At 37.2% G+C, this 16,332-nt stretch overlaps 1 protein-coding gene across 1 annotated transcript in view; it reads right to left on the reverse strand.

The window, feature by feature from the left end:
- LOC131156355 (uncharacterized) overlaps positions 1 to 16,332 on the reverse strand; it is a 60,139-nt gene that overhangs the window by 27,484 nt on the left and 16,323 nt on the right. The window contains exons 2-3 of the mRNA XM_058109975.1: positions 5,411 to 5,673; positions 4,428 to 4,565 (exon numbers count right to left, since the gene is read on the reverse strand). Coding sequence (XP_057965958.1) covers positions 4,428 to 4,565; positions 5,411 to 5,673 — 401 coding nt within the window. The remainder of the gene's footprint in view (positions 1 to 4,427; positions 4,566 to 5,410; positions 5,674 to 16,332) is intronic.

Here is a 16,332-nt window from a genome sequence, read left to right on the forward strand (position 1 = left end):
TCCAACAAATCGGCTATCTTCTTCTTTACCACTAAAGATGTTTGTTTGTACCGCTTTTGTTCATATTCATAGTCATAATCGAGGAAAACTTGAACCCCAAGCCACAAAATGTGTGTTTGTTAGTTATGTTCCCACTCAAAAGGGGTATAAATGTTTTGAACCCATTTCCAAAAAAATGTTCTTTTCCATGGATGTTACATTCTTTGAATTACATCCTTACTTTATGCCTCATCTTCAGGTGGGGGGGAACCAAAACAAAGATTCGGCTATGTTTCATTTTTTCCAAACTGAAGACTCGCAAAATGATCCTTCTCCAACTTTGATTATTCAACTTGAAAACCCAAGCTTTATTATACTAGGAGAAAGTGAGTCGAGTTTTTTAGATATTGAAAAGGCAGGTCTTCCTACAGTGCCATCTCATGATCTTCATCATCCTAGAATGACTAACAAAGGAGAAACAGAAAAAAACACCACAGCGTTGGTACCATTTGACATTGTCTATTCGCGACAAAGGACAACTCGAAAGAAAGGATCTTCCAATCCTTTACACTGTCCAGAATCCGTAAACCCTCCAAGTAATGTCCTCACCGAGCCTTTACCTTATGTTCAGTCCATTTCATCTTCGAGTTCTGAGTCCTCTAGTTCAGAAGCTAAATCTGGTTCCAATCCTAAGTTCGATGATTCTAAACTTCCCATTGCTGTCCGGAAGAGTGAGGTCTTGCACCCAACATCCATTGTCCAATTATGTGTCATATGAAAATCTCTCACCTATTTTTCGTGCTTTTACCTCGCAATTGTCTTGTATGGAGATTCCTAATACTGTGCAGGATGCTCTAAAAGTTCCTGAGTGGAAGGAGGTTGTCTTCAAGGAGATGAAAGCTCTTGAAAAAAATGGCACATGGGAGTTAGTTGATCTACCAAGGGGAAAGACAATTGTAGGGTGCAAAAGGGTGTTTACAATCAAGTATAATTCTGATGGTTCTCTAGAACGGTATAAAGCTCGATTGGTTGCCAAGGGATTCACATTCACCCCATTTGCAAAGCTAAACTATGTAAGAGTTCTTTTGTCACTTGTAGCTAATCATGACTAGCCTCTACAACAGTTGGATGTAAAAAAATGCATTTCTTAATGCATACCTGGAGGAAGAAGTGTACATGGATGCACCTCTAGGATTTGGTGAAAAGTTTAGCACAAAGGTGTGTAAACTGAAGAAGTCCTTATATGGGTTAAAACAATCACCAAGAGCCTGGTTTGAGAAATTCACTCAGTTTATTAAAAGTCAAGGGTATACTAAAGGGCAAGGTGATCAGACGATGTTTATAAGGCATTCACAGGATGGGAAGATAGTGATACAAATTAATGTATGTATACGATATAATCCTCACTGGAGATGACGTACTTGAGATGAACCGATTGAAGACTTCCCTCTTATCAACATTTGAGATCAAGGACTTGGGATCTCTGAGGTATTTCCTTGGAATGGAGGTTGCTCAGTCAAAGAAAGGGATTGTTGTCTCCCAACGGAAGTATGTCCTTGACCTCCTTAAGGAGACTGGGATAAGCGATTGTAGGCTAGCAGAAATTCCAATAGATCCCAATTAGAAACTTGGAGATGACAAGGAAGGTGATCCAGTGAATACAACTCGGTATCAAAAGTTGGTGGGAAAGTTAATTTACTTATCACATACATGGCCTGATATTGCTTTTGTTGTGAGTTTGGTAAGCCAGTTAATGCATTCACCCTACGAGAAACATCTTGAAGCAGTTTATCGGATTCTCAGATACTTGAAAAGTACACCAGGCAAGGGTTTACTCTTTCAGAAGACAACACAGCAGAACATAGAGGCATATACTGATGCAGATTAGGCAAACTCAGTTATTGATAGGAGATCCACGTCAGGATACTATACTTAAGTCTGGGGAAATATGGTCACATGGCGAAGCAAGAAACAGAATGTGGTTGCAAGGAGCAGTGTCGAGGCAAAATATAGGGCTATGGCTAACAGAGTTTGTTACTTGCTATGGCTGAAGAGAATTTTTGAAGAGCTGCGGATGCCGGTGAACATGCCAATGAAGTTGTATTGTGACAACAAAGCTGCCATAAGTATTGCTCAAAATCCAGTACAACATGATTGCACGAAGCATGTAGAGATTGACAAACACTTCATAAAAGAGAAGATTGATAGTGAAGCTGTTTGCATGCCTTTTGTTCCTACTACTCAACAAATAGCTGATATCTTCACCAAAGGACTTTTGAGACCTAGTTTTAAGCTCTTTGTAAGCAAGTTGGGCGTGATAGATATCTACGCTCCAAATTGAGGAGAGGTGTTGGATTTCTAGGGAATAAATTAGGAAATTATATTTCTAGCCTAGAGATCTGCTGATTTGATTCACTGATTTTGTGGTGATTTGATTTGCTGATTTCGTGGCCTTCCTCTACTATTTATCTTGTAATCGTGTCTCTTGAAATTCAATAAGAATGGTTATTCTTCTTCTCAAAAATCCTTCAAGTTGGTTGTGCTTAATAGGATAAATACTAATGACTTACTGCAGATGAGGAGACCTTTAAAGGCTCACTCCCTAGATACATGTATGCTTTGTTTGGATTGTTCAGAATTTGTTTCTCATCTTTTCTTGCATTGCCATTTTGCATGGAAGGTTTGGAATAAGTTAAATTATTTTGGAGAAAGTTGGGTTTGTCCTAAACAGTGGAGGAGTTCTTGGTAATATCTTTTATTCGGTTTGGGAGGAGGGAGGGAGGAATTGCTTTATGGATTTGTGTTTTACTTTCATTATTCTGTGGCTTGTGTAAAAAATGTAACTTGCTCACTTTTTCAAGGAAGAAGATTCCATATTGGTTGGTGTGGGAAAAGGAGCTTTTTATGGCTTCTTTGTGGTGTGTGGACAATGGGAATTTTAAGGGGATGTGCTTGACAAATGTTCAACGGGATTGGAAGTCCCTTCTAAGGGCACGCTTTAGTTTGTTGTATTTTATTTTGTGTGTTTTCTTTTAATTTTTAATTTTTTTGGTTTTTCTAGGGATTCCCAGTTTTCATTAAGGGGACATCCTCTCTCTTGATTTTACATTCTTTCTATTTCTATTGAATTTCTTTTTCTATCAAAAAAAATTGTCTTATTTCTAATTATCCTAAAATATTTAGACTTTAAAGGGGTTCTCCAAAGCTCTAAGTTAGATTCTGCTTCATTTCTACTTTTACTAATCAATACAATATCATCTGCAAACAACATACCCCAAAGGATCTTGTATTAGATATTCCCAGTGAGTTCATCAATCACTAAAGCAAAAAGACAAGGGCGCAAAGCGGAACCTTGATATAAACTTGTTGTGATAGGAAATTCTCTAGATTCCCCTCCAACAGTCCTAACGCTACTTGTTACTCTATCATGCATATCCTTTATGACCTCTGTATAACTACCGCATATCCCCTTCTTTTCTAAAACCCAACAAAGAACTTCCCTAGGTACTCTATCATAGGCTTTCTCCAAGAGAGAGAGAGAGAGAGAGAGAGAGAGAGAGAGAGAGAGCACGGTTTACAAATAAAACAACAAAAAAGGGGAAAAAAAGAAACATAAAAAATGGGGGCTCGGGGCAGCAGAGGAACAAAGAAAAAGAAAAGAAAATTGAGGAGCAGTAGAGCAGAAATTAAAGGAAAAAAGGAGCATCAATTCCAAAAAAAAAAAAAACAACCCCAAGGGAAAAAATAAAAATTGGGATTGCAACACTCACTGAAAGCACCACAGAAGGCCATAAGAAGTAGGAGAAAGAAGAATTCTGAGAGCAGCAGAAAAGAAATGTCATAGCAGAAATTCCATAAAAACAGCAAAAAAATAGAAAATAATAATAAGAAGAAGGGCATCACAGCAGCTAAGCAAAGCAGCAAAATCACTGATTTTGGTCAATCAAGAAGAAGAAAAACAGAGATTAGACCTTGTTGATCAAGAAGAAGAAGATGAAGAAAAAACTCAGATTGTGATTTGCCTTAAATCAAAGCCCAAGAGTTGGCCTTTGATGAAGCTCTGCCTGTATCAAGGGATGCCAATTTTTTTTTCTTTCCAAGAGAATGTCGACTTGCTGAGAGTTGAAAGACATTAGATGCAAGCCAAAATAACATATTATCTTGAGCTTTTCACATTTTTCTATAAGCATACACAATCAGATGGCTGAGATTAAGAAGGGTGAAAAAAAGAAAGGTAAACATGTGTGAGGTGTGCCCTTATAGCGCCTTGGTGCGCTCCTCTTAAAGACCGCCTCACCATGACCCCTATGAGGCGCCTTAGTCGCCCCGCACCCAGGCACACCTCAGCGCACCTTTGACTACTAATCTTGCTCCTAAACACAACATGACTGAATTTTTACATTGCTAATTCAGTTTAAATGAGAAGAGTTTCAAGTGTGATTTCTCACTTCAAATGTCATATTGCGTGAAGCAGGAGCCCACTCCTCAGCTATCCGTCTCTCCAAAGATTCTTGATTGGCAGTTGGAGGAACCCGAATATCAAATCCTGCTTCTGCTTCAGATGGCTGCAAATTCATCACAAAGCCCTGGAGGAGAAAGAAGAAAGGTTATTTTCAGAATGCAAAAAATGATATGATTGTTGATAATTAATTGTGAAACAAAACCATATCAGCATAACATCACTGTACCTATAATGAAGTATATGCAAAATATTTGCAACAGAGCATCAGAATGATAAAAGGTGATCTACTATATCAGCTATCTTTTCGCATATAAAACATTAGGTCGCATGTACAGTGGTATGTAACACTAATCAAATAGGGATTATTCTCATGAGGCACACATAATTTCTAAGAAAGCAAATGCATGTCATCAAAGAAATTTTCACTGATGGGGAGTTTAATCATTCACTGGATGTTTAAACTTGCATGTGCATGAGGCAAGGCATTACACATGCATTGGGTGATTGTAAACCCAATGGCAAAAGGTGCACCTCACACACTTACCTTTAATAAACAAGTAAACATTAACATTAACATGTATTGAAATATTGCTTAACAGCCAACAAACAATTTAAATTCTATCAGTACTTGCTGATGAGTATGCAGTATTGGACTAGGCTCAAAACATTGATTTTGTATGGTTTTAAAAAAAAAATCTTTCTCCTGCTTCAAATATCTTAGAAATATTGATAAGTATGCAATTTGGTGTTGTTTTTACCTTTGACAGGAACTGGGTTTCAATCACAAAAACTAGCAAGTAAATCTAATGCACAGACTAATGCCTCTGCTCCTACAAGTACAAGAGATGTATGGGTGGAAAACATCATTATAAGCTACAAACTTCATTAGATTTGATCTGAATAAGAGTTTGGAAAAGCCATCCAAGCAACAGCAGGCATTCAAAAACCACAATAAACAGAAAGACATACAGTTGGGGATGGCGTGCCAGCCTTCAAAGAGACCATATTGACGGAGATGATCTCACCTTCAGCCTTCAAACCTGCCTTTGCCAAATCAAACTGTGCTGCTCGAAATCTCCTCACACTCTCAATGCTCTTCAACAGATTTTCCATTGCACTGTTGTCGTACAGCTTTGACCCATGGCCAGGAGCTCCCACAGCCTTAATCACCAGCCACCAGGGGCTCCTTTCCGCATAGAATACCCTGTAATTCTCATTGGACGAGGCCAAACCTGTTTTGAAAATTTTAAGTTAGGTTATGCTTGAGAAAATTATTTTTAAGCCGCAAATTTGAAATTATACAATTTTGGATAAATTTTCATGCAATTTTTTATTAACATTTGTTTGAATTGAAATCATTTCAAATTTGTAAAGCATATGTTTTGGGAAGGAAAGGGGAGCTCAGGCGCAACGATAAAGTTGTCACCGTGTAACCTGGAGGTCACGAATTTGAGGCGTGGAAACAGCCTCTTGCAAAAATTTAAGGTAAGGCTGCGTACTATAGATCCATTGTGGTTCGCCCTTTCCCCAGACCCTGCATATGCGGGAGCTTTGTGCACTGGGCTGCCCTTTTTTTTATAATATGTTTTGGGAGGAATTATTTGAGGTCATGTGATTACGCGTCAAAGTTAATTAGGTGTTTAAAATCATGAATTAAAGACTGCAATTTCACTTAAATGCCTAATTATGTCCAATATTTCAATATTGAGCTCAATTTATAATATTTGAATTTTTTATCCTATACTTGCCTTAAATTTATGAGTTTTTGTATTTAATTATTGCAGGGTATTTTAGGAATTAAAGAAGTGAAGCGGGTCATGCAAAATGATGCAAATGGAGGCATTAAGTGCAAAACGAAGCTAATTGGGCGATTATGGACAGTTTCAACATCGCTTCGTAATCTAGGCATAATTCTCTCATCCGAGCTACGATTGAGATGATTCAATATGCTATGGAACACCAAGAAAAAACTCTACAACTTTCATATTATGAGTTTTGAGAGACACTAGCTGCATCAAGGTTGAAATCAGGCTTGAAGTTGCTACACCTACTACACCAATCATGCATGTGGAATTAATAAGAAATAAAGAAACCATGCAAAAAGTGGAAGTAGGGCTGGATTTTGGAAATAAAGTGAGCTGGGCCTTGCAATGAAATTGAAGGATGGCCGTGCACAATAATACAAACCAAAAAAGGAGCATTGATGGACAAATAAAGGCATGTATGCAGGAATAGTAAGTGTTTGGGTTGTTGGGTTTACCCAATTAAGACTTCTTGAAGAAATATGCATGCCAACAAGAAAGAAGAAGTAACCCGCATGATTACGCGTCAAAGATGCATAGTTAGGCATTTAAATTCATGCATTAAAGATTATAATTTTAATTAAATGCCCGATTATGTCCATTAATTTAATTAGTGAGCTCATTTGATAATTTTTAGATAATTATCTTATTTTTGTCGTAAATTTACGAGCATTTATGTTTTATTATTGTAGGATAATTTTTGGAAATTAAAGCCAAAATTAAAATGTGCGTGAGTCGTGCGTGAGAGAAACCGAGCCATGCACATGTGAGCTTGAGCCCGTGAAGAAGCCATGCACTTCTCGTGGAGCTGATGCAAAATGGAAGCCGTTTGTGCTTGTGTGTGAGAAGACTACGTGGGCTTCATGCACATAAATCCGTGTCATGCAATGAAAAGTGGGCCGCAATCCAAGTCCGAAATTCTCTAGGAGACAGCCTGAACGTATTTTGGTATTTTAATCATAACATTCTCATATGATATCGGATTGGTGTGATTCAAGTGGCATTGGAAAGCGTACAAAAATATCTACAATTTATCCTGAAATAGCCTTTTGCTAATCTGGACGTTTACAGGGTCAAAATCGGGCTTGAAGTTGCTGCGCTGGGCAGTGTACAGTGCTTAAGGGAAAAAAGGAGTCTTGGGCCACCAAAAAATAGGCCCATGTGCCTATCTCAAGAGGAGACATAGTTAGAGCAAGATATTAGAGGGGGAATAGGGTAATTTATGGAAGGAGAGGGTTTATTTGGGGGAGGAGAGCAGCATGAGGCAGCGGTGCGCAAGACAGCAGAGGACTCTCGGCCTCTCTCAAATTTTCGGCTATCTCTCTCTCTCCCTTGTCTCTTTGTTTTTTTCTTTACTTTATTGTTCTTTAAATACATTGTTTAAGTTTATTTTTATTCAAGCTTTTGTTCAAGTTTAATTTTTGTTTAAGCCATTGTTTAAGTTTAGTTTATTTTTATTTTAGTCATCGTTGAAGTTTAAGTTTAATTTATTTTTGTTTGAATCAATTTTCGGATTAAATACTATTTTTGTTTGAGTTATTGATTGGGTTAAGTTTATTTTTTTTTTGAGTCAATGTTTAATTGAAGATTTTATGATTGAATGTTTAATTTGAGTAATAAAGTTTCATCTTTGGTATTTTGTCCGAAATTTCAAACGTATGATTTATTTCTTTGTCTGAATGTTTAAACGTAGAATTGTTTTACTCATTTAATTTTGTTATCGTTTTTTTTTTTTATTGTGTGGATGGATCATTGAGTAGAAATATTAGTTGTGTTGGTTTTTCCATCGTCTATTTACCGTTACTCGTTTCTTGTCATTTACTTTATGCATGTTAGGTTCTTAGTTTATGTTATTCGTTATTTTAATTTAGTCACAAACTCTCAAAAATCCAGAATTACGAATTTGAACTATGTTCAGTAAAAATTTCTTTTCTTATTTTCTTTGGGATTACATGAAATTTGGAATTAAACTGCATTCCCTGAGAAGACGATCTGGCCCTTGGGCTAATTATTACACGATTGAACTCCCCACCCAACTTGGGCTTCAAATTTGAGGCATAGGCCCATGGTGGGCCATAAACTACAAACCCTACCCAATTAGCTTCAAATTGACACATAGGCCCATAGTAGGCCTTAAATACATGTCAAGCCTAGTTTGGGCTTTTGAATTATTGCGCTAGCCCACAGTGGACCGTGACCTGAAAGCCAAGCCCAAAGGCTTCCAATTAAAGTAAAGGTTGTTGTGCGTTAAATAGGAAGAGAGGGTCGTAGGGTTCTAGGGGGAATAAAGGAGCAAGGGCATCTCTCTTTGGGAAAACCACGCGCAAGAAGAAGCTGTGTAGCAGCCGCAGAGGGGACTCTCGGCCTCATCTCTCTCCCTTGTTTCTTTATTTAATTACTTTGCTTAACTTCAATGTCATTTTAATATTCGTTGGAACTTATTATTGTTGGATTGATTTTCATTTAAGCTTAAGTTAATGTGGATTTATTTTGTTTAAGTATTTGTTTTGAGTTTGTTTTTATTCAAGTCATTGTTGAAGTTTAGTTTATTTTTAATTAAGTCATTGTTGAGTTTAGTCCTTTTTGTTGAAGCTATTGTTGGGATTTATCTTTATTTAAGTATTATTGTGTTGAGTTATTTTATTGTTGAAGGATTTTCATTAGATTAATAAAGCCCTCATTTTGATTCACTATTTGAATATTTTAAAGCTTTGGGTATTTTGTTCATTTACTTTCATCATAGTTTATTTGATCGTTTGAATGAGTTATTGAATGGATTATATTGGGTAGGCATAGTCGTTTGGTTTGTTTAATATCATGGTAGTTATTTTACTGTTTAAGCATGTTATGTTTTTAGTTTAGGTTCGCTTTGTTTTAATTTCGTTACAAACTCTCAAAAATTCAAGAATATGAATCTGAACTATGTTCAGTAAATAACTTTTATTTTCTCCTTGTTGTGTTAACGCGAGTTTGAAATTGATCTACATTCCCTGAGGAGACGATCTAACCTTTTGGGCTAATTATTACGTGACAGAACTCCTATACTTGGGATAGCCTTTGCGCGGATCATTTTAGAGTGAGTCACCCACATAAAAATTGGTCTAGAATCACAACAACAATAAACAAGCCTTACGTCTAACTAGGTAGGGTCAGTTGCTAAATCAAACCTTAGCATTGGACCAAGTTATTCTAGGTCCAATCGTCCTCCTACTGCCTCTAACAACAACAAAATCACCCCTCACTCAAGCATTATTTGGTCTACATTAAAAGTGCCCAACTTATCTTAATTGTCCTTCCCTTATCTTTTACAAGTACTATGCCTATCTTACCACAAGTGTAGATCAAAATCACCCCTCACTCGAGCATTATTTGATCCACATTGCAAGTGCCCAAATTATCTTAATTTTCCTTCCCTTATCTTTTACAAATACTACGCCTATCTTACCACAAGTGTAGATCCCTTTATTTAAAAAAAAACAAAAACAAAAACTATAGTAGAAGAAACACAAACACAAGAACTAATGAAGTGCATCTCCCCAATATCTTTGCAAGTCATTAAAAAAAGTTCCTCTTAAAATATCATTTCTTGTGGTCTGGAGATATAATCACCACGCTTCAATCAAATACACCAAATAATACTAAATAAAGCACTCGCCCACAAGCCTTCCTCTCCCTCCCTTTACCACTAGGCTGCAAATGAACCAAGATGCTCATGAGCTCAGCTTGGCAAGAGCTCATCCAAGCTTGTTCATTATATAACTAGCAATTCCTAAGCGCAACTTTGAGACTTGTTTAATAAACGAGCCAACCTGAACATGAACAAGCTCAGCTCGTTTTGGCTCATGAGCGACTCAGTTACAAGCTTCGTTGGGCTTGTTTAAAAGACTTGGACTATGTTCATGTATGGAGTAGTTTAATAAGATCAAATTATGCCTTCATAGATTGTAGTTGGTTTAAAAGGATGGGATGTATGGGCGTGGGCTTGTTTAGAAAAATTTCGTAACCTAAATTTGACCAATGCCCCAAGGACAATACGCTGGCTTGGTGGGAACAAAGAAACTCTAAGGCAGTATCAATAAGAGCCTTTTTCACCTTTTTGACAAATAAAACTCTATGAGCCTCTCGCCTCTCACAGGGAGAGGTACCAAAAGAACCAAACCATTCATGAACGTCTCTATAGCTAGGCTCAGTAGAACTTATCAGCTCATTCATTTGTATAATGAACAAGCTTGAGCAAGTATATTAACGCTTGGTTTGAGCTCAGCTTGAGCTCAAGCTCGATTATTATTTTAATAAACAAGCTTAAGCATGGCAAAGCTCGGTTCATTTGCAGCCCTATTTACCATCCTCAAAAAGAAATAGAAAAACACCAAGTAACTTATTCCCAATCCCGGCTGCTACAAGTGACATTGAACCAAACTTTTTTTCCTCCCCCACCTCTCCGTCTCTTTCCCAAACAACCTGGGTCCTTCCCTCACTTTCAACCACTCAGGCCCACTTCATTGTTTGCAAGCCCAATAATTTGAAAAACACAAATAAAAAGACCCCGCACATTTTCTTACATTAAAGAACCAGGCCTTTGTCCTTTTCTTCACCATATTAAGACCAAGTTCACGAAGCACACTACCACATCAAGTAAGCTTCCACCTTCTGCCACATCACCAAACCTGTCAAATCAGAATACTGTTCCAGAAAAGAAACCGCCCCTGAATTGACTTTGACTTGGATCCAAGTTCTCATTTCATTTTTATCCATCTTTCAACCTTCTCATAAAAAAATTTTAAGAAAAATCTGAAATTTAAATCTTTGTCTAGCAACTTTGATTCACTTCCTCTCAAAACTTCATTTGTTTCTCCACAGTAGCTCTTCTCTAATCTAAGCTCATTTATTAATAGGCCAAAGGTTCAGCAATATGCTGACAAAAAAATGCTGTCATACTTTGAGAACAACATCAAGCCTTTTCACGCATTTCTTAAGTGTGGAATTTTTTTTCAAATTAATCATTGATTGAAGGTTCACAGTGATTACGCATATCTTAATTATTGGTATTAATTCTATCAAGTGCAAATAACCAGATAAAAGCCTTAATCTTAAAGGGGACTTTGGCCTTCCAGATGGAACTATAGAGAGGAAAAGATAAATTAGACACATGCAAAAAATCACAAAAAGATTTGCACAAGTAGACCCCTATAGGATCCAGAGACCAAGACCACCTATCCTCTAAAGAAAAACAATAGCTATTCAACAAGACTAGCCAAGAGGATAGCTCTACCATCTCCCCATCGTTTAACAATCTATGAAAGTGGAAAATCAGAAAGGCAAAGGACCACCTAGATCAACAACAAAAGAAGAAATGGACCCATCCTATTTGAGCTTAGGCGAAAAAGGCGTGGAAAAGAGGTGGACAAAACCACATTCCCTAACCAAGGATTTTCAAAAAACGGATATTACTACCTCTTCCCACCAAGATTAATGTGGGGAATGAAGAGTGGACAACTCTGAGAGATAGCTTCCCATAAACTCTCCAAAGAACATCTAAATCTCAAATTAGTGTCCCATCCATTTCTCATCTAATCCACACAATAATTCTCTAACTGAAACCGGGCCATTTAGCCAAAAGAGTTGTGATTTTAGATAGCACATTTTCAAAACCCTAACCACCCCTTGTTTAGACCTACCCACCACTCCCCAACTTACCAAATGATCCATAAAACCCCCTGCCCCCAACCACAAGAAATCTCTCATTATCTTCTCAATCTTATTAGCAAGCCCCACCAGAACCTTGAAAATTGAAAGAAAAATAATAAAGGATACTAGAAAGGCAAGCCTGGATAAGCATGAACCACCAAGAGATAAAAAGAGTGCCTTTCCACCCATCCAGTCTCTTAGAAACCCCTCCACAAGAGGATTCCAAAAGCTAGCAAATCTAGGGTTACCCCCCAAGGGAACCCCAAGATGGGATAGTGACCAATCCAAAACACTACACCCACCTCCGCACATTGCTCCCTAACACTCTCAACATACATACTAATAGTTGCGATACCACTCTTTCCCATATTAATCTTAAGCCTAGAAACCTTCTCGAAAATGTGAAGGAGACCCAAAATATTCTTAGAAGACGGTTTATTGTCCTTAAGAAAAAAGATAATATCATCAAAAAATTGAAGGTGAAAGACCCTGACCCCCTCTCCCCACCTCCAATCATTTCACTAAACCTCTAACCACTGCCCCATCCACCATCCTACACAAAGTATCAGCCACTAGAACACACAAAAATGGGGAAATAGGGTCACCTTGCCTAATCCCCCTCATAGAGCCTTAAACCAAGATTTAGACTCGCCATTCACTAAAACCGAGTAGCTCACATTAAGCAAACAGCCTCTAATCCAACGCAGCCAGCTCTCACCAAACCCCTTCCTCACAAAAGTCTTATCCAATAACTTCCAGTTCACTCTATCATAAGCTTTCTCAAAATCCAACTTAAACATTATTCCCTTCTTCATTCTCCAAATATTCTTAACAACCTCATTAGCAACCAGAATGACATGGACAATTTGCCTACCCTCTGCAAATGCACTCTAAGCCTCAGGAATAGTCCTATCAAGTACCGTACTCAGCCTATTAGCTAACACTTTAGTAATGATTTTATAAACACTAGAAACAAAGCTATAATAGGTATGAAGTCCAAAATCTTAATGGATTTTTTATACTTTGGCACTAGAGTTATGAAAGCGGAATTGATACCCTTGCTTAAATTCCCATTCTCATAAAATTCATTAAATATCTCAAGCAAATCATCCTCAACCGCCTTCCAACAATCTTGGAAGAAAGTCATATTAAAACTGTCACGTCCTAGAGCTTTATCCCTCTCCATCCGAAAAACTGTGGCCCTCACTTCCTCTTCCTCGAAAGGTCTCTCCAACCAAACCACCTCCTTAACAAATAAAGGGTCCCACTCTAATCCTTCAACCATAGGTATGCTATCATCCTCCTTGAAATACAAATTAGAATAAAACTTAGTGATTTCAAAAGCAATTTGACCCTAATCAGATATAATGACCCGCTTATCCACTTCCAATTCCCTAAAATCAAAATCTTCCTCACTTTCCCAGTGGCTATCCTACGAAAAAATTTAAAGCTACAATCACCATCTTTGATACATGTAAACCTCGTCTTATACCTCCAATTTCTCATTTTCTTGAAAATCACCTCCTCCAATTCATTATTCAAAGATACTCTTCTCATCTCTTCCTCCCCCAATAGAATATTTTCTTCTTCCTTCCTATCTAACTCAACCAACTCTTCTAAGATACTAGCCTTTCTGAACCTAAAATCGCCAAACACCTCCCTATTCCAATCTTTCAACTTGTCTTGAAACTTTTCTTAGTTCTTTTTTCCATAAATATAAAGCCTTCCCAACTCCTCTCCACATCCTCATTCCAAGAATTCTTTAGCCTAAAAAAAATCATTATTCATCATTCCAACCACATATTTTCAAACCTAAAAGGAGCGGATCACCAAGAAGCCTTCCTCAATTTCAACAAGATGGGAAAGTCATCAGAGAGGGCCTACGAAAAATAGATTGAGATAGATTAGGGAACTCATCCTCCCACTCCATGCAAAAAGGGAATCTATCAAGCCCACTCGCTACCGCTCTCACCCCACCCACCAACCACATAAAATTAGCACAATCAATAGGAAAGTCTCTCAAACCAAACTCCCTAGTAGAGGAGTCAAAACTCAGCACAACAACAATAACTCTATCACCTCCTTTCTTCTCTTAGGGAAACCTCACACAATCCAATTAGAACAAGAGTCATACACATAACAAATCTAATCCCATAAAAAGCCCCTAAGGGTTGGTCTAGAAGGGCCATACACCGAAAAACCCCGCCAATGACCCTGGCTTTTCACATCTGCTAAAATAGAAAGAGAGAAAAAATCAACTTGACTATGACTATAACAATAGAGCATCCCACATCACCAAAATACCACCTACTAACCCTCAACAAAGTAAGAAGGCCCAATCCTTATTACGTCCTTCCCAAATCCCTCTAGCAATCCCCCCACCCCCATCAACATTCTCAAGTTTAGTATCTTAAATCAAAACCACACCGTGAGAATATCTAAGAAGGACCTCTTTTATAACCCCCTCTTTTTAAAATCTCCCAACCCTCTAACATTCCACCTACGAATTTTCATAATTTCACTTGTTTTCCTCCAACTCCGTCTGTGATGCACTTAATGTCCTAATTTTTTCACACACAACCGGTCCCAAGCCCGGGTTAAGGAGGAGGGTTGCATTAGGTAGCTAACAGCCAGCGTAAAATTTGTCAAATCACTATGATATCAATCCTTATCAAATATTTGCTGGGGCGTCCCCTACAAGCGAAACGTTGCACTTGAACCACCCGGGTGTAGCGAAAAGTGGGCGAGGGTGGGCTAGGTCATCGCCCCAAAGCAACACGCCGTGTCAACGGCCTGGTATGGTGTCAAATATGCGACGGTTCCTGCATCATTCTAGACGTGGACAGGTAAAGACGTTAGTTCAGGAAACTAGGATTAGATTAACAACTTGGAATATAAGGACACTTACGGGCAAAAGCATGGAAATTGTGGATACAATGATTAGAAGAAGAATTAATATAATTTGCTTTCAAGAAACTAAGTGGGTGGGGGAGAAAGCTAAAGAAATTGATAAATCAAGATTTAAACTTTGGTACAGTGGAAAAGAAAAACATAAGAATGGAGTAGGCATTATTATAGAAAAAAACTTAAAAGATAGCGTTGGGGATGTAACTAGAGTAAGGGATAGAATTATAAAAATCAAGATGGTATTAGGACAAGAGATAATAAATATCATTAGTGCTTATGCTCCTCAAGTTGGCTTAGCAAAAAATCTTAAGAGACAATTTTGGGAAGATATGGATAGTATTATACAAGGCATACCAAGGACTCATAAAATATTTATAGGAGGAGATCTGAATGGACACGTTGGAAGAGATAATAAAAATTATGAGACGATACATAGAGGATATGGACATGGAGACAAAAATGAGTCTGGGGAGATGATCTTAGACTTTGCTATGTCATATGATTTTAGAATAATGATTACATGTTTTAAGAAAAGAGAAGAACACTTAATAACCTTTAAAAGTGGACAAAATAAAAGTCAATTAGATTTTTTTTTAACTAGGAGGGTAGATTGTTTATCATACAAGGATTGTAAAGTTATTCCAGGTGAAAGCCTAACCACACAACATAGAGTCTTAGTGTTAGATATATGTATTAAAAAATGGAAGAAAAATGATAAAATAAACCAGTGTAGGAGAACTAGATGGTGGAACCTAAAAGGAGAAAATACAATAAAATTTAAAGATAAAATGATCAAAAATAAGGATTGGACCTTAGAGGATGGGATAGATACAAATACTCTTTGGAATAGATTAGCTAGCTCTATTAAAAAGATAGCAAAAGAGATTTTAGGTGAATCAAGGGGAAGATTCTCAAATAGCAAAGAGAGTTGGTGGTGGGGTAAAGATGTACAAAAAATCATAAAAACAAAAAGAATTTGTATAAAACGTGGCAAAAATGTAGAAACAGAAAACTTTGAAAAATATAAGAAGGCAAGAAAAGATGCAAAAAAGGCCGTTAGTGAAACTAAATATAGATCATTTAATAGTTTGTATGATAGATTAGGTACAAAAGAAGGGGAAAGAGATATATTTAAACTTGCTAAAGCTAGAGAAAGGAAAAGCAAGGACTTAGGAAATGTAAAAAGTACAAAAAGTGAGGATGATATTGTCTTGGTTAAGGACGAAGATATTAAAGAAAGATGGCGAAGTTACTTTAGTAAGTTTTTTAATGAAAACCAAATAGAAAGCTTAAACTTAGAATTGTCAAATGAGGAAAAGACTAAAAATATAAGATTTATTCACAAAATTAGAGTTAACGAAGTTAAGTTTGCACTAAAAAAGATGAAAAATGGGAAAGCTATGGGACTAGATAACATCCCAATTGAAGTTTGGAAATGCTTGGGTGATAACGGAATTATATGGTTAACTAATTTATTTAATACAATTGTAAAAA

Source organism: Malania oleifera, chromosome 5 (assembly GCF_029873635.1).
Source record: "Malania oleifera isolate guangnan ecotype guangnan chromosome 5, ASM2987363v1, whole genome shotgun sequence".
NCBI lineage: Eukaryota > Viridiplantae > Streptophyta > Magnoliopsida > Santalales > Ximeniaceae > Malania > Malania oleifera.